The sequence below is a fragment of the Galeopterus variegatus genome, unplaced genomic scaffold, assembly GCF_000696425.1.
Source record: "Galeopterus variegatus unplaced genomic scaffold, G_variegatus-3.0.2 Scaffold616, whole genome shotgun sequence".
NCBI lineage: Eukaryota > Metazoa > Chordata > Mammalia > Dermoptera > Cynocephalidae > Galeopterus > Galeopterus variegatus.
The window spans coordinates 67,981-85,964 of NW_007726727.1; the positions used below are offsets into that span (position 1 = coordinate 67,981).

At 37.1% G+C, this 17,984-nt stretch overlaps 1 protein-coding gene across 1 annotated transcript; it reads left to right on the forward strand.

Annotated features, from left to right (window-relative positions):
* The first annotated feature begins 2,037 nt into the window (after positions 1 to 2,037).
* Positions 2,038 to 15,244, forward strand: KBTBD8 (kelch repeat and BTB (POZ) domain containing 8). Its single transcript, XM_008570584.1, has 3 exons — positions 2,038 to 2,324; positions 7,308 to 8,422; positions 11,915 to 15,244. Exons 1-3 carry the CDS (start codon positions 2,176 to 2,178, stop codon positions 12,376 to 12,378), a joined length of 1,728 nt encoding a protein of 575 aa, XP_008568806.1. The 5' UTR covers positions 2,038 to 2,175; the 3' UTR covers positions 12,379 to 15,244.
* Positions 15,245 to 17,984: the final 2,740 nt, after the last annotated feature.

A 17,984-nucleotide genomic window follows, 5' to 3' on the forward strand; every position in this document is an offset into this window, starting at 1 on the left:
GGGCTGGGCGGGGCGTGGGAGCGCCCCTGAGGGTTGCGATCCCGTTGCCGGTCCCGGTCCGGTGCGGGGGCAACACTGAGGGTTGCGGTCCCGTTGCCGGTCCCGGTCCGGTGCGGGGGCGACACTGAGGGTTGCGATCCGTTGCCGGACACGGAAAAAGACAAAAAAAAAAAAAAAAAAAAAAAGAAAGAAAAGTTATGTGCATTAACTCTCTCTGCTAAAAATTCCCTCCCATTCATTGATAATACTTCCTTACATTTCAGAATTCTAGAAAGAGAACTATGTTCTATAAATGACCAATGTTAGGTCGTTTGACCCTTACATTTATTTTTTAAAAATTAAACATCTATAATGTGCCAGGCACCCTGTTAGATGTTAGTAAATCAAAACATGTCAATAGTAACATTAGTTTTCTTTCGAAAGACTTGCAGCCTATGAAGCGGATAGAATACAGATTATTATTCACACGTTACAGGTAAAGGATCTAAGTGCACAAGAATTGAAAGTCTTATCTAAGTTCCCACATATAATAAGTAAAGAGGCAGGGCTTCAGTAATCATCCCTGGCTCCAGGCTCAGGGCACTCTCCAGTATTTCTTCCAAGGAAATCCCAGACTTTTTAGTATCTTAACCCGTCCATTTCCCAGGAACAAAGAGGAAAACTTCTTGAATCCCTTACAATGTTCACGTGCTCTTAAAAGCGGAACAGGTGTTCTCTGGGTGTGCTAGAAAAGCAAGGCACGAGTGGGAGTTAAAGATCCTGAACAGCCTTTGTAACCAGACCAAGTTAATCTGTGAAAATCGGAGCACCGGGCCAAGGAGATGCTATTTCAATTGGGTGTCACAGGTGACTCATCAGAGATGGCTTGCTTTGGGGCCTTCTGACATTTTTCTACAGGGTGGGGTGTCAGATTTCCTTTGCGTTTTTGGACAATAGCCCTCCTGTCCATTTCCACATTTTTCTGGCTACACAGCCCTCACGCAAAGACTGCTTTCACACCGGAAGCTAGTCATTGGCAGGAAGTTTAGGGAATGAAGCAAAAGGTAAAAAAAATGAGCCGAGGGCCGGGAGAGAGGCCTAAAATGGGGAAATTCTCACTTGAAGAGCTTTCCCTACCCCAGCCCCTCAGAATGACAGCTATCTTCAGCCAGAAGACTACCTCTCCCGGCAGGCACTGCGCGCCCCACGGACACTGGCTGGCCGGCTCCCTGCTCTCCACCTCCGCTCGAACCGGCCAATAGGAATCTCCGGCTTCGGCCTCCACCCGAGCCGGACCACGCGGGAGCGGGGGCAATAAAACTACACTTCCCGACGCGCATGTGTTCGCGCCGTGGCCAATCAGAGCCAGGAATCCCATGGCTAGGGGCGGAGCCGGATGCGTAGGCCATCCCATTGGCTAGGGGCAGCTTAGAAGAGCCGGAACCCGGGAGCAAGAGAAGCGAAATGACATTTCCTCTTTAAATAGCCGGAGCCGGGGCCCCAACGAGAAATGGCCGCGTCGGCAGGTGGGTCGTGTGGTGGCTAGGGCGCTGTGGAGAGAAGTGTGGTGGGAGGTGAGCCGGGGCCGGGCACAAGCTGCAGCCTGAGGAGGTAGCGATGAGGAGCCGGAGAGAAGGATGGAAAGGTGGAGGAGGGATGAGCGGGGAGAGGATGAATGGCGTGAGGGCGGTGGGCGGTCCGGCTGGACCGGGATGGGGAGGCTGGGTACCCGCCGCCCCAACCCCGTCGGGAGGCGGTTGAGGCAGCGCCGGTGGCCACTATCCGTCAAGCTTCCCTTATGAGGCTCCTGCCCTGCGCTCTCGGCTGGGACGTGCCGGCTCTCGGCGGAGTCCCCGCGGACGCCTCGCCTGTGCTGCCCGCGCGTTCCCTCCGCGAGCACCGCGCATCGGGCTCGCCAGGCTCCCGGAGGAGCGGGCTGGCCTTTGAACTTGTTCCGCAGCTCTCTGTCTGCTCTCGGTCTCCCAGATCCTACACTCGCGATCCCATGTGGTGGTGTGTATATACATGTATGTATTTTTGTAGGGGGAAAAAAAAGCCAAGAGAACAAACAAAAAAACCCCGTGATGCCGTTGCTGGCTCGGAACTTCTTGTGGTTGTACGATTTTTCTCCTAGATTTAAGTAAGTCTTCCCCAACACCGAATGGGATTCCATCTTCAGACACAGCCAACGATGCCATGGACCCCTTCCATGCTTGCAGTATTCTTAAGCAACTCAAAATAATGTACGATGAAGGACAGTTGACAGACATTGTAGTGGAAGTGGATCACGGGAAAACATTTTCATGTCATAGAAACGTTCTTGCTGCAATCAGCCCTTACTTCAGGTATGATGATGGTAGAAACTTCTATTGATATCTGCACCGAGCTCCCTTTCGCCCTCAGTATTGCCCACTTGGTTATTGTATTGAGATGTGACAATAAAGTGAAACCAATGAGTTTGTTTCCTGAGAATTGATAATATACCCTATCTTCTTAAGCCCTTGTTTTTCACTTGAGGGATTCTTCTAGAGTTCAGGTGGGTTGGTCTTTAAGTTAGTGGACCTGTGTTTGTTATCTATGAGATAAATGACCAGAAAATCTAGAGCGGTGCTGCCCAGTATGGCAGCCACTAGCCACATGTGGCTATTTAAGATTCGATTCAATTCAATTAAAAAGTCAGTTTCTCAGGTACACTAAACACATTTCAAATGGTCAGTAGCCACATGTAGCTAGGGGCTACCACATTGGGTAGCATTTCCATCATTAAAAGTTTTATTGGACAGTGCTGATCTAGAATTTGTTCCAAAAAGTAATTTATGATGCATATTTATTTAGTTCATGTAACTCTTTTAGAGTTTAAAACATAGTAGCCTGTTCCTTTAAATACAAATTACCGTTACATAGATTGTGTTAATACTGTGGGGGTAAAAGCAGTGGAATCAAAATGAATGAAATATAGTTTCTATGTGCCTTAGCTCCCAAACCAGTGATTATTTCTAAGGTTTCCAGAAGTATTTTTTTTTTTTTTTTTTTAAAATGACCAGTAAGGGGATCTCAACCCTTGGCTTGGTGTTTCGTATAACTTCGTATAATGTATGCTATACGAAGTTATTACGGTACCAGTAGCAAAACCTGCCAAAATGTGACAGATTAAAATGTCTTTAGACATTCTCAAATATCCCCTGGGAGACAAAATCACTCTTGTGGAGAACCCCTGCAATAGATGGTTTTGGTTTATTTTTCCCATGCGATTTGGGTAAACCAATCTTAGCAACTGCTGGTTTGTTTTAAACTCATATGTGTATGTGCCACAGATTGTCTTCTTACCTGCAAGGTCACTGAGAGTAGGTACGAGGTTTTGTTTATCTCTGCATCACGGAGTGTCTAGCACAGTCATGGTAATAATATGTTTGTCATTGGTGCTGATTCCCCAATATTTCTGGCTTTCCTCCTTCTGAGAATGAGAGAATTGGACTTCAAATCCAACTTGCAGTAAGAGGTGGCCACATGAGTTGTTTTGGCGGCCCTCCAGAAGTATTTTTAACCCAAGTTTTCATTTTCACTTATATGAATCTTTGTTTATCATAAAATTTAAAAAAATAAAATTTTAAAACTAGGGTCTGAAAAATAACTTCCTACTGTAAGAAAAGATGAATGGAAAAGGCGGTTTCTTGCCTTTTTAACTTTTTTTTATTTCGAGTGGTCACTTTTTCACAGACTTTCAGTATTCAAAAGTGGTGCATTCAAAAATGACAGTAAAATCATCTTCTCAACCACACCCTAAATGTGCCTTTTCCTTCTGTGAAGGCGTTTACCTTTAAAGGGCACATAGAAGTGTAATGTTCCAGATAGTTTCTGGTTCCTCTTTCTCAGAATACTGGGTTAAATATAGTCACTTCGGTCTGATGCTTGTGATGTAACCATTTAGACTTGCCTAGGGTAGGTCATTGGACTACTAAGTACTAATCATCACAAGACAGTGAGCTGGCAAGAAAAAAGATGAAACTCACATATGCAGAAGATATGAAGTTTGGCCTGGTAGTGGAAACTGCTGGTGAGAGTCACTTGCCCAGGCTATCCATTCAATATGGTTAGGTCATTTTTGTTTTTAAATATATGCCCCAATTACTACTTATCCAGCTGTGGGCTAAACTTACTTTACATGTATGGCCTTATAAAATCTTTATAATCTGTGCACAGTTATTATTTCCATTTTACATGTGAAGAAACAGGCTCAGTGAGGTTAAGTGACCTGCCTAAATCATCCATCTCACAAGCAAATGGCAGCAGCTGGATATGATTCCAGAGCCAGACTGCTTAGTCACTGTGTGACTTTAAGGAACAAGAATGGGTAGAGTGAGTACTCTTTGAAGTTTCCTTTTAAAAATAGTTACTGTATATTAGATTTGAATAGTAAAAAATAAAAATTGAAATTTCAAAGTGAAAACGTCTGTATCTTATTGAAACTTTATACTCTGGATTATATAATTCAAATGGCATATTTAATTAAAGTTAGTTTTGAAGACCTAGACAAATCACCTTAAGAGAATTATGCTACAGTAGATTTTCTTAATTTCCAAGAAGTTAAAAAAAAAAGCTTGGAAAACTTTTTGAGCATAAGATACATGCATTCAATAAAAGATATTTACCTAGAGAATTTAAGAATTAGGTACTTATCTTTTGATAGAGGTTTTTGTACAGAAGTATCTTGGCACCAGTGTTCCTATCTAGAAGGTCATACTTAATAATTTGTAAGTCTTGCATCACTTGTGGAAGATTAGAGTAGCTGGAAATCTGGCATGGCTGTTTCTTGACTCCAGTGACTTATCAGAATTAAAATTTGTATGATTATTACAAACTTTTTTACTACTCAGGATTTTGTGTGAGGAAGTATTCCCACTTTATATAGAATTTACATGAAGAGCCTATTAGAACAGAGGAGAACTCATCAAGTGTCAGACCACTCCTGTGTGTGAGATCAGCCTATTTAAGTCAGGAGAAGTTCCCATGGTAAAGGGATATGTGGTAATGTTCTCCTGTGGGAGTTAATCTCTACCTAATGAAGGACTTTATTTTTCTTTTTTAATTGGTAACAGTATAGGTGAGTCTTCCAGCACCTGAACTGAAACCCAGCTCATACATAGGAACATCTAGTTTTTAGTTATCAAAAAAAAAGCTTGTGTGAGGGCCGGCCTGGTGGCGCACTGGATGGTGTGCCGCTTGGGAAGTGCGGTGGTGCTCCCGCCCGAGGGTTCGGATCCCACATACAGACCGGTTCCCGCTCGCTGGCTGAGCGAGGCGCGGGAGCAACGCCGAGGCTTGCAGTCCCGTTGCCGGTCCCCGGTCCGGTACGGGGGCAACACTGAGGGTTGCGATCCGTTGCCGGACACGGAAAAAAGACAAAAGACAAAAAAAAAAAAAAAAAAGCTTGTGTGATATTAAACTTAAAATTTACATCATAGAAATAAAAGTGGGACTCAAAGGTGATTAACCCACTCAGCAAGCTGGGTCCTTGTACCTACAGTGTTTCTCATACTGCGTTTCAAAACTAATTCCATGTAGAAATCTTCCCTAGTAAAGGTATTTTTCATAACATAGCACTTAAAAATAAAATGGGAAGGGTCTGGACCTGAATAATCAACTGTATCACAAATGTTACATCAATTTCTTTAACAAACATCTATTAAGCATTCTAGACATGAAAACAAGATAAATAGCACACAGTCCTTTCCTCAAAAGCTTGTTAAAAGAGCTTTTCATTTTTGTATTTAATTTTAATAGTAGCCTAGAATGAAATCTTAAAGGAGGGAAAAGAAGGGCAAACTATGTAAATGACTAATACTTAAATAAGGAGCCAGGTTTTGGGCTACTTAATGTGCTTGTTAAGAAAGTCTCATAAATGCACTGACATTTTAATTAAAAAAAAAAAAAAAAAAAGCTTGGTGTCAAAAGCAAAAGTCTGGGATTTTAAAAATCATTATCTCCAAAGAATCAGTTAAATGCTAAACTCTTTAGAAGGTGGCATTATATTAACCTCATCATAATCTTTATGTCTAGGTATACATAGGTAAGATATAGTAACTTAACTGAGAAAATGTAGTATCTTTTTGAGCAAACGTTTCAAGTTGTCCAAGGGTAAATGAAGTGATCTTTATATTCCTCATGGTGATTAAGGAAGAATTCAAAAGATAATAGTTTTGCTCCATGTGCCATTTGCTAGCTGTGACCCTGAGCGAGTAAGGTCATGGTTTCCCTGTCTATAAAACAAGTGTGTGGAGATGATAAAAATGATCTAAGGCACATAAGTGTCCTAACTGAAACATAGAAAGCTCTCAATAAACTTAACAATATAGGACAAGAATTCTGCAGTGACCCAGGACTAAATTAAGGAATTTGAATTGAGCTTCATTTGCAACTCGCTTGCCCCAAACCATCTCATTTTCTTTTTTTTTTCTTTTTTTTTGTGGCTGGCCAGTAAGGGGATCCGAACCCTTGATGTTCATATTATCAGCACCACACTCTGAGTGAACTAACTGAATTATATCTGAGTCCAGCATACAGATGAATCCTAAAAGAATTACATACAGATAAATCTTTAAAAGTCCAATTTTTGAAAGCTGGATTTATATAAAAAGTTACATTTATATATAGTGCCCCTAGATAGCAGACCATTTTCTTTAGACCACATTCTTTTTTCCAGAGTTGACAAGTGTTGCTGATTGGATAAAGCTCCAAACAATTAAAAACAACAACAACAAAATAAACAAAAAAACACATAGGTAGAGAAAGTGCACTTTTGAAGAACATCCTGCTTTTCTAAGATGAAATTTTAAAAGATATATTTTGGGCACAGGTTGCCTTGTAATTTCCACTGGGACATGTAGAGTTTTATCAGATTGTCTCTTTATATATTGATGGATCATAATGACACTGTTATAGGTATTCTTAAACTTTCTGACTGGCATGGTAATTTAAGATCTTGCATCCCTAAGGCAACTTGACTAGAAGCCTGGATAGGGACTCCAAGGAAAATCAGGTGACCTGGAATATGCCATGTGACCTTTTGATTTGCTTTACTTAGGTATACTCCCCTTTTTCATAGATGGCACAAAGTGGACTAGCCCTGACAATAGAGTTTTTGAAATTAACCCCAGACTAAATCCTACTAGATTAACCATTTTTATCCCTTTTCAGAATATCAGGGAATGCATTAGGAAATACTCAGTTTCAAAAAGTTATGTCTGTGGTAACTTTATACTTTTAAAAATTTGCCACAATAATTTTTATTTGTAGCACACTTATAATATTAATCACTTTTTCCTCCTTAGATCGATGTTCACTAGCGGCCTTACAGAAAGTACTCAAAAAGAAGTTCGAATAGTCGGTGTGGAAGCTGAATCGATGGATTTAGTGTTGAAGTATGCCTATACCTCCAGAGTTATTCTGACAGAGGCCAATGTTCAAGCCTTGTTCACTGCAGCTAGCATCTTCCAGATTCCTTCCATCCAAGACCAATGTGCTAAGTATATGATCAGTCATTTGGACCCACAAAATTCTATTGGGGTCTTTATCTTTGCCGATCATTATGGTCATCAGGAACTTGGAGATAGATCAAAAGAATACATTCGTAAAAAGTTTCTGTGTGTCACCGAAGAACAAGAGTTTCTCCAGTTGACGAAAGACCAACTGATAAGTATACTGGACAGTGATGATTTAAATGTAGATCGAGAAGAGCATGTTTATGAAAGCATTATAAGGTGGTTTGAACATGAACAGAATGAGAGAGAAGTACACCTTCCAGAAATTTTTGCCAAATGCATACGTTTTCCTCTGATGGAAGATACCTTTATAGAGAAAATTCCACCTCAGTTTGCAGAGGCGATAGCCAAAAGCTGTGTAGAAAAGGGACCATCCAACACCAATGGCTGTGCACAGAGGCTTGGAATGACTGCTTCTGAAATGATCATATGTTTTGATGCTGCCCACAAACACTCAGGAAAGAAGCAAACAGTGCCTTGTCTAGATATAGTCACAGGAAGAGTGTTTAAACTATGCAAACCACCAAATGACCTGAGAGAAGTTGGGATTCTTGTGTCACCAGATAATGACATTTACATTGCAGGAGGGTACAGGCCAAGCAGTAGTGAGGTCTCCATCGACCATAAGGCAGAAAATGATTTCTGGATGTATGACCATTCCACCAATAGATGGCTATCCAAACCGTCCTTGCTTCGAGCCAGAATAGGCTGCAAACTAGTGTATTGCTGTGGTAGAATGTATGCGATTGGAGGTCGTGTTTATGAAGGTGATGGGAGAAACTCACTGAAATCTGTGGAGTGCTATGACAGCAGAGAGAATTGTTGGACGACTGTCTGTGCAATGCCGGTTGCAATGGAATTTCATAATGCTGTGGAGTACAGAGAGAAGATCTATGTTCTACAGGGTAGGTGCCTAAGTGATTTAGTTGTCCGTGCAAGGGTAACACCTCAAGTTGTGGTTTACTTACTGAAATGGGTGTTAGTTCCTGTTAATTGAGGAACCTCAGGCTTCCATATCATAAACTTTGTTGGAACAGTCTGTTCTGTAAAGGACCTATAAAGAAAATAAACTTCTGCATCAAAAAAGGCAGGTATTTTGAAGTTACTAAAATTATCCTGTAAGTTTTTTAATGTTCTTGTGTTTTGATATCATGTGAAATAAGTATTTTAAAAAATATTCTTTAATAGTTCAGCATTTTGGGAGAACTGTTTCACAGCAGCTTTAAACAAGAAAGCAAGGTTGATAGATGGCTATTTTTGCTCCCCAATGATATATAATCAGGAGATGTTGTAGCAACTGCTTTTTTATGGAACTTACTGGATTAGTTTAAAAGAGAAAAAAGGACATAGCATTAACTAAAGTTATACTACTCAATTACCAAAGAATTTTTGTATAAGCCTTATAATTGCAAAAGTTGTGAAATTTAATTACACAGTTTGAAATTAGTCTTAAGATTTTAATTTCACTGCAGTTTACATTGCCTTCTATAATATGTCTTAATTTTTTTCACTGAAAAATTTAGAAATGTCATCTTTTCTTACTTTTACCATTATTAGAGGGACTACCTAACCTACGTAGCTTTTTAAAAAAAAAAAAAAAAACTGTTGAGGACCAGTGCTCTAGCAATGGGATAGAAGTAGAGTGGGTGAGAGTAAGACATTTGATACAGGGTTCTGATTCGTGATAACTAGTGTTTTCCTTATATTTGGTTTTTTCTGCATTTTAGTTGCTTGAATGTTGAATGCAATGTAGATAATATCAACATCCTTATTTCTCTTCTGTTTCTTTAATTGGTTACATATAAATGTTTTCCTCTCACCACTACTTTAATAAAACAAGGAAAAAGGGGTAACTTCTATGAAGATATATAGTTGACCCTCAAAAAACATGGAGGTTAGGGGTGCTGACCCCTCATGCAGTCGAAAATTTACATATAACTTTTGATTACCCCCAAACTGTACTAATAGTCTGTTGTTGACTGGAGGGAAGACTTACTGATAACATAAATGTTTGATTAACACATGTTTTGTATGTTATATGTATTATATTCTGTATTCTTACAATAAAGTAAGTTAGAGAAAAGAAAATGTTACCAAGAAAATGATTAGAAGAGAAAACCTCAAGAGATCACTTTTTACCCTGATATGCAATTTGCTGGAGAGACAGTTGCTCACAGGGAGATGATTTAAGCGGAGTCTCTCAATTCTTGAGCTCGCCTCAGTAGCAACAGGAGGTGGCTACAAAGTTATTACAGTAGTATAGTATGTACTACAGTTAATTTTATGCAGTTATGATTTAATACTGCATCTTTACCTTTGGTTACATTTATCTTGACTGCAAATTGTGTCATGTATGATCTGTATCATCTCCAAAAAATTTTCCAATATATTTATTGAAAAAAATCCACGTATAAGTGGACCTATGCAGTTCAAACCCATGTTGTTCAAGGGTCAGTTGAAATCCTTATCTAGTTCCTTTTTAAAATTATGTTCTTTGCCCTAATCCTTTATTTGACATAACATTTCCTAGAAATGCCTGAACCCATTTGTTTTAAGTTCAATATGAAGTTAATTCTTCATATATTTGGTACTCTTCATATACTCTTTGGTACCTCATTTTAGTTAAATAGAAGCATGGGCATGATTTGGTTTTGTTGGACTTGCTGAAAAATGTAATATAAGTAGAAGGAGTAGTACTCTTTGGTACCTCATTTCAGTTAAATAGAAGCATGGGCATGATTTGGTTTTGTTGGACTTGCTGAAAAATGTAATATAAGAATGAATGTATAATCCATCCAGTGTGGTTGGATAGGTGATATCATCCAAGATGCTGAAGCTGTGTGTGTTTATGCATTTGTATATATGTATACACATATACATGTATATATACACACACATACGTATATACACACATACACATGAGGGGTCTTCAAGAAGTTTATGGAAAGATTCGTATTATCTTTTAATTCTATTTTTCCACAAATTTTTTTGAAGTACCCTCATATGTATGTATGTCTTACTGGCTAACCAGTTAGTTGATAGTTATAATTAATTATAAGACTCCCAATTGGAATGTAAAGGTTGTGTATTAATGCAAATACTAAAGCAAAATAGCAATAATGAACTAGTAGAATTTCGGGGCTGGAACGAACATCACTTAATCTAACATTATATTTTATATAAGAGGAATCAGAGGCCCTGAGGGTTTTCTTAATTGCTTACCATTGGTTTTGATTTATTAAAGAAGACTTTAGATTTCAAAAATCAACTTTTTGTGTGTGTCATCTTTCCTTTCTATAAGAAATTTGTAGAGAAGTGGCACACAGTAGAAAGTTTAAGTTCTTAACCTCTTTATCAAGAATCCTATTACATGTTAGTCACTAAGGGCAGGAGATGTACAAGCAAAAACTGGGGGTGTAACAAGCTATTTTAAGTAAAGTGAACTTAAAGCATCACTATTATTAAGTAGGCACTTGAATTTGTAGATAAGAGTAAACCTGGTTCCAAACAGTTTTCAAGAGGAAGCTCAATTTAGAATCAGGTATTTCTAATCTAAACAAAGTCTCTCTCCATAAATAAACCTGACATGCATAGGCGGAAGCTCATGTTATATACTATCTGTGGCTACTGGACTGTTGTTTACTCTGTTCATAAAGGGTTTAAATTTTTATTACAAGGATTTTATACGAATGTTATAATTAGAAAAACTTGTAAATCTTTACTACTTTAATCCTTTCAGACATTTTTATATTGGCAGTCTGACTCAGCATACCTTATATTGGTCAAATTGCCTCAAAGTCAACTCCATAAACCATGTATATGTTTTCTGTCTTATTAAAGTCATGTTTTCTCCTGTCAAGTATTTGTTTTTGCATTTAGCTATACTCAAACACATCAGTGACCCATAAGCATAAATCTGACTAATTCCATGCGCTATCTTCTAATTAAATAATTAGCATACAAATTTATAGTGGATTGTTTATGATGAAACTTTATGGATGCACTTTGGTCTTACTGGCTGACTGTTAGCAGTAATGCTTTTTTAGAGCTGGCTTAATGTAAATTTTCTTTAACATGCAAGTGGATAGAACAGATGGTTAAGAATCAAGCTCTTAACAATTATTCTGCCATCAAGCCAACGTAACTCCGTATACTTACCCAGTGCAAACATCTCAATTCAGGTTTACTTTAAAATTATCTGTTATATTGTATCATGGAATGAAAAAGTCTTCAGGTATTTTGTAACCTAATATTAATGTATCTAGAGATTATAAAAGAAATATTTTAGAAAGCGAAATATTTGGAAAATTATGCTCTTTAGGCTTCAGAGGTTAGAATTTCTACATACAACCAAAAAAATAAATCATGAAAATGTATTTTCTTTTTCTTTTTTTTAGGAGAATTTTTCCTCTTCTATGAGCCTCAAAAAGACTACTGGGGTTTTTTAACCCCTATGACTGTGCCTAGAATCCAGGGCTTAGCAGCTGTATACAAGGACTCTATTTACTACATAGCTGGAACCTGTGGAAATCATCAGCGTATGTTTACTGTAGAAGCCTATGATATTGAGCTAAATAAATGGACTCGTAAGAAGGACTTTCCATGTGATCAGTCCATAAATCCATACCTAAAGCTGGTACTTTTCCAGAATAAACTCCATTTATTTGTTCGAGCCACTCAAGTGACCGTTGAAGAACATGTCTTCAGAACCAGCAGAAAAAATTCCCTTTACCAATATGATGACATTGCTGACCAATGGATGAAAGTGTATGAGACCCCAGATCGGCTCTGGGACCTTGGCCGGCATTTTGAATGTGCTGTTGCTAAACTCTATCCTCAGTGTCTTCAGAAAGTGCTCTAATGAGTTGAGCAGCCTTAGTGCGTCACTGGCATCTCAGACTTAGGAAACTCGTCTTAGGATACAAAGGAGTGCTGTCAGTATTTAAGAAAGCTGAGTTTTGTACATGGAAAAATGGGTGCTCTTAAAGATTACAGTGTAGGGAGGGATTTGCTTTCATCCTTGTGATGTTTTCATTTCAGTAAGGAAACAGTGCAATTATCAGCATTTTTTTTTCCTGGCATAAAAGTAATCATATTATTCTAGAATTTTGTGATTGTCACTGAGATACCAGATGAATCAAGGTAACTATGCACTCTTATAGGAGCAATTAGGGCATTGTTGAGTAGAGACATCCAAACTAGTTTGATGTGAGTTTTTGTTTTAAATACGGGTAACAATCTGAGGCAATATCACTAGGACTTTATTTTAGCTGTGACCTCTCTAACACAGAGAAGCACTAACTTAGATCCTCATTCTTAATATTTATATATGAGTATATATATATATATATATATATTTGTGTACTGTTTTTGAGTGTACTGAGATTTAAATGTGTTCTGTTATTACAGTAGATTGAAGGAAAAATAAGTCAGTCTCAGAGCTTTTAGTCTGATTGTTCCATATTTCTCACGCAACTGTAAGTTAAGTTAAAGTTTTGAAGTGGCAGTTTTGTGTCAGTAACTTTCTCAAGGCTAGCACTGTCTTATTTCTTAAAATCCCAAAAAGTGCTCAAATTCACAGGTGGCTGGTGCTAGTATAAGTTAATTTCACGTGTGTAGCTAGATAGATTTAAATGGTCTGAGCCTATGCTTATCTTTCAAACTAGTATGTTAGTTTTATGGCCACAGGACTTTACTTGTTGAACTCTTGTGATTTCACAAGATTCTCTACCTATGTGATAGTAGGATATGGCCAGTTATTGGTCTAACTGGACTCAGTCTTAGAATAGTAAGAACATTATACCCAGTTTGCACTAGCCTGGGCTATTTTGTTGCCCGACCTCCTTTTCCATCCTCTCCTATCCAGCCATCATCCCATCATCGGTACAATGAAAGGTAACTTATTTCTCTTCTGCGCAGAGCATAATGTGAAGTTTTACACCTAGTTTTAAAATTCTGTTTTGCAGAAACATAAAACTCCTTCAGTGGTCTAACTTAATAGCTTTTAAGTTTTATATTACAATTAAAACCTCATTTTTTTTTTCATTTTTGCACTTAACAGTGATGAATACTTTTACATTAAAATCCTTGCTCTAGCTTAAGGTGATTAAAAAGCAAAGTGAGTGAATAGAAACATAGCTTTATAGGTACTAAATTGTTTTTCACATTTAACTGATGAATTTCTAACAGTCAGTTAGGAATATTAACATGAAGGACAAACCAACTCATTTGTATATCTAAAGCAGGTATTTGGATCAGTAACTTATTTTTTACCATGTCTAGAATAGTTGATAAAGGATATAAGTATAGCCTACAGTCTGTCCTCAATCGAACATTTTATTCTCATAAAGAAAGCAAACTGGCATGTTTGTATTTTAAAAAAAAAAATCTTGCACAAATTGTAATGTGATACTGTGAAACAAATTTATAACATTGCCTCTTTGCATCACATACCTCGTTTTTCAGAAACTTTCCAAACTGCTTTACATCGACCTCTACAAGCAGGGAACGTTTTCTGAAACAGCTGTTCAAGTGGACAGCATATATAGAATTAACATTTTAAAATCTAGTCTTAGAAAGCTAGATATGTGATTTCTTCTTTTCTGGACTTGTGAGTGTGTCTTATCTATAATCTCTGTATAAACTTTGCCAAACAATGTTTTTACCTCCCTAGTTTTTATCTTCTGTTTTCTTTATCTTCAGGCTGTTTGTGGGTTATTTCTGTGAGTTTTTTGAATGATTCTTTATAGTTTTGCATTGTTGAGGGAAGGAAACAAAAATAGCCAATTTTTGCAAGAGGTGTTCATATAATTTATTTTTGAAAGCTTTGTTGACTATCTAAGATTTTCTGCCGCTTTTTGACAATCTTCTGAATTTAGAAAAATGTATTACTTGAAAATATGACATAGATCATTGAGTTAGCAATTTATATGTGCCGTATGACATATAAGAGAACAACATACTGGGTTAATTCTACAGTAGATTTATTCTCTTGATCTGCACAACAGTTGATCCTTTTGCTATAACAAATTTATATTGAGGGTATGGTCTAAGTACAGTGTGTCAAAGTCAAGGTTTTGGATTTGCTATGGGAGTGGAATATATATTGAATTTTGTATGAAGAACTATTTGTTTAAATAACATAGCTACGATATTTTGCTACTTTTAAAATGGATTCAGAAGAGGTCCTAAAAAACTAAGATTAGTGATGTGTGTGGATTTATGTTTAGATATTTAGGGTACATTTTCATAGTATGATGAGGATATAAGTGAAAGGCACAATGGGTACTACAGAATGAAAGTATAGCTCTAACATATGCCAGTCCCACTATAACTTTGTTTTGCATTTGAAGAATGTATGTGGCACTTTCCTATATATTTTTTACACATTGAAAACTGGACTTGACCTAACTGTGTTATGGGAAAGTAGAAATTATATTCTTTATTTTCCATCTTTGTTTTCTGTTATCATATAAAGCTGATGCTTAAGCATCAAGCTGATTTCACTGGTGCATGAGAAGAAGTGGATGTGATTGGCAAGGAATCAGATTCCCTATGTAAAGCAGTTTAAAATGACGTTCAATGTTCAGTGCTCAGGTATGTAGTAAGTACTGTAGTCCTATGGGGGCAAATGTGTAGATATTTTTAAACATTTTGCCATAATTGCACAATTTTTTGCATTTTTACCTGTCATTGTTTCTTATAATAAAAACTTTTCTGATTGAAAACTTCCAGTGTTGTAAACTAACTTCTGACCAATGAGTTTTGTAGAATTAAAATTTGGTGGAAATCATGAAATACCTAATGTCATGGTGGAATGGAATGAGATTTTAATCTATTGAATATTTGGTCTTTGGTAGAAAATGAACTAGTTAATATCAACATATACAATGCTTTTTAAATTGTAAAGCAAGCTTACTTATATCAGTAACTCCTTTGTTCTGTTTGTTCTGGCCTAAAATCTTGTTATCCTTGACTCTTTTCTCTTAGACACTTACATCCAATCCATCAAAAAAATCCTGTTGCCTCTTGCTTTAAAATGAACCCAGATTCTGACCATGTGCCACTTGCACTGCTGTCTAAGCATCCTATCTTGTCTGCCTTAATGCAGTTGCCCTTGAACCTGTCTTCCTCCCATCACCCCTGACCCCTCATAATCTATTCTTTTCTCTGCACAGTAGTCAGAGTGATTCTGTTAAAACATTCATCAGATCATGTCCATATTCTACTCAGATCCCTCCAGTGTCTTCCCATCTCCCTTCATATGAATGAGAGCCAAACTCTTTACATGATCTGTACCCCACAACCCCATCTCTTAGACCTTATCACCATTCTCCCAGCTCACTCTATTCCAGCCACACTGACCTTGCTGTTCTTCAAACACACCAAGCACCTCCAACATCAGGGCATTTGCCCTTGCTGTATCTTTTGCCAGAGAAGCCCTGACAACTCACTTTATTAAAATGTCACCTTACCAGAGAGGCCTTCCGTGATCAGCTGATGTAAAATAAGATGATCCTCTCTTCAATTCCACCCCCACCCATACCACCTTTTCCTGCTTAATTTTTCACCGATGTCTTCCCTCACACAAATGTAAGTTCCATGAAAGCAAGGAATTTGTTTTATTTACTACTGCACTTTACGTCAGTACCTGACACATATTAGGCACGAATAAATGTTTGTAGACAGAAATGAATTTTCAGTTAAGTCTCAGAGCAGCTTGAGAAGTGGCGGGACCAGTATTATCTCTATTTTATCATATAGGAAATACAAAGACCAAGTGAATTGCCAAAGGTCATCTAATTAATGAATAGCTCACCTGGGGTTAGAGCCAAGATTTCCCTTTTTACCTAGTTCCTACATGCTGCAATAGTTCGAAACAAAGCTGATAGAAAAGATAGATGCTCTGTATTTTGTGTTTAATGGTTGCCTTTATAGAGTTCCGTTATTATTTACACCATTATTTAAACTATCTACTGTAATTTATAACTGTGATTCTCAACCAGGGAATAGATGAGGTGGGAAAATACCTTCTCTCTGTTTCCTTGCTGTTATGAAATCTGTCCCTTAAATAATGTTTTAGAAGAGATTGTGGAAAATAGGTATAATTTCTACCTTAAATGTATGGTAGATTTTACTGGTGAAATCACTTGGACCTGATGCTTTATTTTGGAAGGTTATTAATTCAATTTTTTTAGTAGATAATAGGCTTTCAGTTTATGTATTTCTCCTTGTGTTAATTTTGTCTTTCAAAAGATTGGTCCATTTCATCTATGTTATCGAATCTGTGGGCATAGGGTTGTTCATAATAGTCTTTTATTATTCTTTTAATGTCCATGGAATCAATAATGATAAGCCCTCTTTCATTTCTGATGCTGGTAATTTGTGTCTTTTTTTCTTAGTTAACCTAGTAAGGGGCTTGTCAATTTTATTGTTCTTTTCAAAGAACCGGGTTTTAGTTTTAATGATTCTTTATTGTTTTGTGTTTTAATTTAATTGATTTCTGTTCCAATTTTTATTGTTCGTTTTCTTCTGGTTGCTTTAAGCTTTAATTGCTCTTCTTTATCTTAAGTAGTTAAGGTAGAAGCTTAGGTTGCTGATTTTAGATCTTTTTCTAATACATGCATTGAATGCTTTAAATTTCCCCCTAAGTACTGCTCTTGTATCATCCCACAAATTTTGGCATGTTGTATTTTTATTTTTGTAGTACAAAATATTTTTATCATGTCGTCTTGGATAACATATCGTTTCATAATTATGTAGTGCTTCTCTTCATCTCTGATAATCCTCCTTGTTCTGAAGACTTTCCTGTTTAAAAGTAATATAACCACTCTTTTAATTAGCATTAGCTTGATTTATTTTTCTCCATCTCTCATCCCTTTTATTTTAACCTATCTTAGTCTTTATACTTAGAGAGGGTTTCTTGTACACAACTTATAGTTGGGACTTATTTTTATATCCACTGTGAGAATCTGTCTTTTAATTGGTATATTTAGACCACTTGCATTTAAAGTGATATAGCTGGATTAACATCTACCATATTCGTTACCATTTTCTACGTTGCCTTTGTTCTTTCATTTTTTTCACCTATTTTTCTGCCTTCTCTGGTTTTGATTGAGCATTTTATATAATTCTATTTGATCTCCTCTTAGCATATCAATTATACTTTAAATTTTTTTTCAGTGGTTGCCTTAGATTTACTATATACATTTTATAACTAGTCCATCTTTAACACTATATCGCTTCATGTGTAGTGCAGGTACCTTACAACAGAGCTCCCAATTCTTCTCTTCCCTCCCTATAACACTGTTGTCTTTCATTTCATCCCTATTCTATAACCACTCAATACATTGTTACTATTATTTTACAGTTATCTTTTTAGATCAACTAATATTAAAAAATAAAATTTTACCTTTATATACTCCTCCTCTGACACTGTTTATTTCCTTATATAGAGCTAAGTGTCTG